Consider the following 7653-nt stretch of genomic DNA (forward strand, 5'->3'; position numbering starts at 1 on the left):
ACGGTTGGTTATTACCGTTAAAGCCCTAAATGGCTTGGGCCCAAGTTACTTGAGGGAACGCCTCTCCCTACACAATCCACCCCGCACTCTCAGAATATCTGGGAAGAAATCACTAGACTACATAAATACCAGGCTAGTGACCACATCCCACAGAGTGTTTTATGCCATGGCCCCCAAGTTGTGGAATGATCTGCCAGAAGAGATCCATCTTATTACCACTTTGGATGCTTTCAAGAAGGCACTGAAGACGGATCTCTTCCGGCGAGCCTACCCACCAAACCTGCTGTAAAATCCTCACCCCTGTTAGTATTGTATGTTTTTTACGGAGAGCCAACCAACTGTATTGAATTGATAATAATGTATATTTTTTATGCTATGTATTTGATATGTTTTTATTGTTGAAATTTGCTGACTGCTGTAATCCTGCCTCGATCCGCAGGGAGAGGCGGGAAATAGAAATTATTATTATTATTATTATTATTATTATTATTATTAACACTCAATATGCCTCCAAAGGTGGTGAGATTAAAATGTGCCTACTTTGATAATCTTACAAGCATGGACAAGCTCACATGAGGAGATAGGGTCCTTCAGATCTCAAGGAACCAGGCTGTACAAGGTCTTATAGGACAGAGGAAGCATCCTGAGGAACTGTCCTCAGGAACTGACCAGTAGAGCTATTGTAAGGAGGCTCAAGATCCCCATGGCAGCCAGGTCCTGAGTAGAGCAATTGCTCACAAAGGGGGGGCTGACCTTGCTTATTATTGCCCTTGCCTTGATTGGCTGGCCTATGGAGACTCTGGCAAGAAGTAACCCAGTCTCCCAATATCAGAAAAAGACAACAAAGCAGCAGTACCCCTCAAAAAATTCTGGCACACCTCTGTCTCCCCTTCTGGCTATGACATTCATGGAGTGTTGCTCTCAGCCTAGTTCCCTTATCAGCTCTTCAGCCTCTCCCCTTCCTTTCATCCTTTAACTGATCCTGTTTTCTTCTGCACTAAAGAGCTCCACTATGTGTTTCAAAATCAAAGGATGCCTGATGATCAAGGACAGCAATTTATTCAAGAAATGGCCAGTGGAATATCGTTGGGATGAGCCCCAGGGCAGCGAGAGTACTTTCAATGCTTGTTGCAGCACAACCACCGTCAACCCCAACAGCAACATCGCAACAACCTCCCACGATGAAGGGGTGAAAGACAGGAGGACCAGCATCTTCGACACCATGAGGAATCGCTCCAGCAAATGTGCCAGATACATGTTAGCACACTCCATTGGCCGCTGCCTGCTTTACCCTGGCTCGGTATGCCTCTTTAACAGAGTCCCTCTGTCTTTAGTAGTGCATGGCCGGATGCGTCTCATTGAGGAATTTAATGGGAAACGGGCCAAGCTGATCGCTCGTGATGGTAATGAGATTGATACCATGTTTGTGGACAGGAGGAAGAAGAATACACTGGAAAACAGGAGGACGAAGTTGGTGATCTGCTGTGAAGGGAATGGCAGTTTCTACGAAGTGGGCTGCATTTTCACACCCCTGAAGGCCGGCTACTCCGTTCTCGGGTGGAACCACCCTGGCTTTGCAAGAAGTACAGGGAAGCCCTACCCTCAGAACGACATCAACGCCATGGATGTCGTCCTCCAGTATGCTGTCCGCCGCCTGCATTTCACTCTGCCAGACATCGTCATCTATGGTTATTCCTTAGGTAGCTACACAGCCACATGGGCAGCCATGACTTACCCAGAGCTGGGTGCTTTGGTGCTGGATGCCTCTTTTGACAGCTTACTCCCTTTAGCCATGAAAGTGATCGCAGAGAGTTGGAAGAACCTGGTGCTGCAGACGGTGATAGAGCACTTCAACCTCAATGTGGCCGAAATGCTGTGCAGGTACCAGGGACCGGTGTTGCTGATCCGGAGGACTCTGGACGAAGTCACCAGCACCCAGTTCGATCCAGAGACTAATCTCCCCATCGCCCGAACAAACCGAGCCAATGAACTGCTCTTGCAGCTATTGCGGTCCCGCTATCCCAAAGTCATTGCAGAGGAAGAGGAAGCTGTGTACCATTGGCTGGGAGCCGACTGCCCTCATCTGGAAATCCTCATCTATAAATTTTTCTATAAGGTTGATGAAGAGTGGTGCCTCCAGATACTTAACAGCTACAAAGCCAGCCTTGGATTGAACACTGCCTTCCCATGGAAAGTGGGGGAAGGCCTGACGCCCATCCAGAAGCGGGAGTTGGCTTTGTTCCTGGCCAAGAAGCACCTGAAGAACGTCGAAACAACACATGGAAGAACTTTGCCACCGGATGAATTTGAGATGCCCTGGAAGCTCTAGTGGGGCTGGGGAGGTGGTGGTTTGATTGCAGGAAAACAAGAGAGAGAGGAAAAAAATAAAAGATTGGATGTGTTTTGGTTGTGCATCTATGTTTGTGAAGTTGCAGGGGGCATGTCAAAGTAACTATAAGGTGGATAAGAAGACTAAAAAGAAGATTTAGAGTGGGTCTACACTGGCCAGAATATTCTGGGAGCAGGCCAGAGTATTCTGGCCTCAAAGCTGCCCCAAATTCCATCTGTTACTTGGGCACTCCAGAGCAATGCCAAGTGGCTGTTCGTAAGTACATCCTTCTGTGCTGTTTGCCAGTGCTGGCACAACTCACTGCCTCTGAGTTTGAAAATGAGACACCCAGCCTTGATCACATGGCTGGCTACGTTGTTGTGACCTCAGAAGGAGCAACTTGCACCAGCAGTGGTGGCACCGGGCGACACAACAGGATGCATAGTAAACAATCACCTGGCATTGCTCCCAAGTGCTTTGGATTTTCCTGGAAGATCCAGAGCAAATGGTGAGATTTTAAAAAGTGGGTTAAGGGAGGGATGGTCCAGATTCACTGTGGAACTGCTTTTCCCACATGAAGATATTCTGCAGTTGAATTGGGCCTTTGGCCCTGCGCAGTGTGGACAGAATGACGCAAAAAACAAGGAAGAACCAGTTTATATGTAGACATGCCCAAGGAAGAGGAGGAGGAGGAGGAGGAGGAGGAGGAAGAAGAAGAAGAAGAAGAAGAAGAAGAAGAAGAAGAAGAAGAAGAAGAAGAAGAAGAAGAAGAAGAAGAAATTGAAAGACACCTGGATATTATAGGCCCTGGTTGCTATTTTTTTCTTCTTTGATTCCCTAAGAGCTAAAACACTGTGGTCACTTCAGGACTCAAAACAACCTCTTCCAGGTAGATCAGTTCTACCTTTGTCATAGTATGTGAGAATACAGGGAAGTCTGTTTGTTTGTTTGTTTGTTTGTTTGTCTCAATATGGGACTCAAGGAGGCTTACAATAACAAATAGCTAAAAATTCATAATACAAAAGCTTAAAAACTTTAAACAAAAAAATCCAATTGAAACATTAATTTACAATGGTTGAAAATGCATTCAAAACATTGTAAAAAAAGAAAACACAGCACATCCCATTAAAATCCTCTGTCGCAACCAGTTGAAAGCTGAAGACCTCTTCATGTAAAATAGTCTTTGCCTGCTGGTGAAAAGAGAATACAAAGGGAGATAACTGAGCCTCCCTTGGGAAGGAGTTCCATAGTCTAGGAGCAGGCACCAAGAAGTGTCCACACCAGAGGAGCTTGGGAGGATGGCCAGATTGAGAGTTTGCAAGACTTGGACCAGCTCATATGGGGAGATTTCAGACTGTTTGGAACTAAAGTCATATAAGGCTTTATAGGTCATAACCAACAGAAGTAGAGTGGCAGCCAGTGGAGCTGTTTCAGTAAGGGAGTTATGTGTTCTCCCTAAGGTTGTCACCAGATTCAGAAGCAAGTCCGAGCAGTCTCAGGCCTGAATCCTATCATTACTCTCAATGAGATTATCCCCATTGAACCAATGGGGTTTATCTACACATTCATTCTCTATTTATTCAATGGGTTTGCTTGGTTTCAATTAACTAATACACTTTCTGGCCCCACTCTCACGGGAGTTTGGACACTGCATAAAGAGCTACACTTGAGCTCCATTACCTCTTGTTTGACAGCAGCCAGGCTTGACTGTACAGATTGCATGAGCATGTTCTGGCTACCCTCATGCACCTGGCAAAGAAAGAATGGCCTTACACTGGGAGCAGAGGCTACTTTTTGTCCTCATGGGTGCACAAAGGCAGCCAGAATGTGCCTGGGTGCACCCTGATAGCCAATATCCAAAGGGATGGAGCAATGCCCACAAGCTCCCTGAATGCTTTTACACACCAGAGGAGAAAGTGGCAAGGGTGCATCCTCCACCTCTCTAAAAGACAGCATCCCAAACAACCTCCATCCCTCTCAAACAAAAGCACAAGGACACTGGTGCATTCAATTTAGGTGCTTTGTGATTCTTGGCCAAAGTCTTGCAATATGCATCTCTTCTGTCTATTGTCCTTTCTTATTAGTGTAAACTGTTGGGTTAAATGTCCCTTTAAGGAAATATAAAAATAATGATATGGCTGTAAATGGGGGAAACATCAGGTGCCAATCCTTTGTAATTAGGTATGTATATAAGGCCTCTGAAAACCAGAGCAGGTGTGCATTGAGGATAGTGGATGGGAGAGAGGAGTTGGTGTGTTGGTTTGGTGAGTTTGGATAGTGTGGATTGTAAATATAATAGACAGTATATGTCAGAGATTTTTTTGTACATATTGAAACTGGAAGATAAAAGCCTCCAAGGACTTTGGAAGAAGTCAACCATGTCTGTACCTTATTTCAGGTTGGTCAGTGCCTGGTTGCCAAATACTGCACACTGGGTTGTGCTTCTGCACTCTGCAGTTTGTGAGCTACTGTTTAGGCCAAACACCTCAGGCAGTGCTGAACGTTGGCACCTCTATAGTTTTTTGTGGGTTTTTCAGGCTATGTGGTCATGTTCGAGAAAACTTTTCTGGAACATGGCCACATAGCCCGAAAAACCCACAAAAAACTATGGATACTGGCCATGAAAGCTTTCAACTTTAAGTTGGCCCCTCTGTTTGGGCCGAGTTTGTTTTTGTCGCTGCACGCCTGCAGTACACAGAGTACACACAACATAAACACTGTTGGAGGCAGCCAGTGGCTGTATTGATCTGGGCCTGTAAACCCATGCCGGCTGAGTTTTACAAGAACTACCAGAGGCGTGGAACTTTCCAAGGCGCTGAACTCTGTTCTCCCAATAGGGAATAAGATTCAGGACCTTGGATAGCTCTCATAAACAGAGAAGCTTTCATAAAGCCCAGTGTAGATTCACTGACCCAAGGCAAAAGAGCCACTGGCTGCCTCGGTACATGACTAATGCACACTGGGTATTGATGAAACTCAAAAGAACAAGGGAGAGAAAAGTCTAAGCAGAAATGAGTAAAGGGAGTAAAAAGAGGGCAACAATAGTCATGAAAGGTTAGCCCTGGTGGCGCAGTGGTTAAATGCCTGTACTGCAGCCATTCACTCAAAACGACAAGGTTGCGAGTTCAAGACCAGCAAAAGGGCCCAAGCTCGACTCAGGCTTGCATCCTTCCAAGGTCGCTAAAATGAGCACCCAGACTGTTGGGGGCAAATTAGCTTACTTGCTAATTAGCTTACTTGCTGTTCACCGCTATGATCTTTGGAATAGCGGTATATAAATAAAACAAATTATTAAAAATTATTATTATGAAAGGATATCGGAGGGACCACAGGTCAAAGGTAGGATATTTGCAGAAGGCAACAAATCTAGGCCCAGACCATTAGCAGAAATGGGCCTGCATTAGTAGAGTTGAAAAAGACCTCTGCAAGACCAGGAGAACTACCTTGTGTTTTGGGTCCTCACCCAATTCTGGTGAACCATTTGCCTGGTTCAGCATAAAGCACATCCCGTATTCTTACCTTATCATGCAGCTGGTACAAAGGCAAGAGCATCTTTCTACCAAACTTCAGCTCAGTGTACTATTCAGTGACATCATTGGGACAGGACTATGATGTAATAGGAAGTTAGACCACAATAAGAAGAAAAATCTAGCCTTCCACCTTCTCTGTCTTTTTTTACTTTTCATATCTGCCTTTGGCTTGCATTTTTCTCTCTCTCTATTTTTTAAGCCATTATAAGTTTTAGTTCTCATGGAGAAAATAGGCTTTTGAAGGTGTCTATGCAGGAGGGGGCTTGCTCTATAAGGTACACACATTACACAGTTATACATGTAATTATAAACATAACTTGCATATCAAATGATAATAAAGTTTGAATAGATTTTCTTCCTGGCTTCCTCAAATCTCAAAAGCTCTATACCAGAGGCGGGGAACATGTGCACTGTAGGTCAAATTCTGTGGAGTCTATCTGGGGCTTTCGTCTTCAGGACCACCACCACTACCTCCACCACTCATGAGAATTAAATAAAATTTGAATAACAATGATTATTTTAAGCTGATAAATGGTCTAGGGATTTGTGCTGTAGTGGTGTGTTACCCCAGGATCCAGCCTCCAGTCACTCCTTGTCAGTTTATATCAAATTAATATCAAAAGGGATATTTTGGGCAGGTAGCCAAAAGGGTTCAACCCAGCGCAACACAACAGCCATACCATATTAGGAAATCTGGCTCAGCATGGGAGAAGCCAAGGCACTTAGGCAAAATGAGATTGGTCAGGATCAAAATGAGCATAATGCCTTCACCAAGGAGCGTGATGGTGGGTACTGGACCAGAAACTGCTTGCATGCAACAGACAAAGGGAGTTTCCTTCTGGAAATGAAACTCTTTTTGTCTGAGGACATTTACGCTGATTGTCTGGTCATTTTCACGTATTTCATTCCACTCTTCCCTCCAGATAGTCAATTAACTCCTTGATAAACCATTTAACTCTTGAAACACTGCCCTAGGAGCCATTTCTTGCTATAAATATAGATGCCTAGACAATAGCATTCAGTCTAGTTTCAAGCCAGACCGACCCTCTGTTCAATTTCAGCTGAACACCTCAGTATCCGGCCATTACACATGTTGCATGTGGCTACTGAGTCATCCTTATTCCGGTAACCCCACAATTAGAGCTATGCTTCTGGAGCAGGATAGTAGTGCCTCTTTTACTGCTGTTGCATTGTTAGTTCTTGCGTATGAGTGAGATGGTGTGTTTAATGAGTGTGTTGATTCCCACTTTAATAAACAAACTAAACTAATTTGGAGCCTGCTTCTGGACTTCTCTGGGTTTAGAACTGTTATACAAAGGCTTGAGATCTTGGCTTTACATTGCTGAAGCCCTCTTGCTGCTTCCTATTGAGGTAAATCAATTTCCTCATTGACTACAATTTGTGGATGCCCTCTGAGGATCCCCTGAAATTTAGGCAACAAGTGGTCCTCCTAACACTCTGCTGATTGGCTGGTTTAGCTGCCCTCTGATCCAAGGGGTCACAAAGGCTGCTGACCTCTTATTGTTATGCATCCTTTGAGGACTAAGGCCATCATGAGGCCACTGGTGGGCATGCAGATAACAGTTCACCATGGCAAAAGCTGGGTGTTCTGAGTTCCAACACCAGCATCACAAAGCTATGGAATAAAAGGGTACAGGCAAAAAGAACCTGCCCTGGAGACATCCGAAAAATATCAGTTGTGGGGCTACTGTTCTTCACTCTCTGCTTCTTTGTAAAAAACAAAAACAAATAATAATTTATGCAACTGTCAGAGAAAAACCACCGCTTCTCTCC

General features: G+C 44.7%; 1 protein-coding gene across 1 annotated transcript; it reads left to right on the top strand.

The window, feature by feature from the left end:
* Nucleotides 1–1012: 1012 nt before the first annotated feature.
* On the top strand, nt 1013–2329 carry LOC149315507 (ABHD16B-like). Its single transcript, XM_089518459.1, has one exon. The coding sequence runs from the start codon at nt 1013–1015 to the stop codon at nt 2327–2329; it is 1317 nt and encodes a 438-aa protein (XP_089374585.1).
* The last annotated feature ends 5324 nt before the right edge of the window (nt 2330–7653 follow it).

The sequence above is a fragment of the Sceloporus occidentalis genome, unplaced genomic scaffold, assembly GCF_023333645.1.
Source record: "Sceloporus occidentalis isolate IW3139 unplaced genomic scaffold, rSceOcc1.0.p SCAF_3, whole genome shotgun sequence".
In the NCBI taxonomy this organism is placed as follows: domain Eukaryota; kingdom Metazoa; phylum Chordata; class Lepidosauria; order Squamata; family Phrynosomatidae; genus Sceloporus; species Sceloporus occidentalis.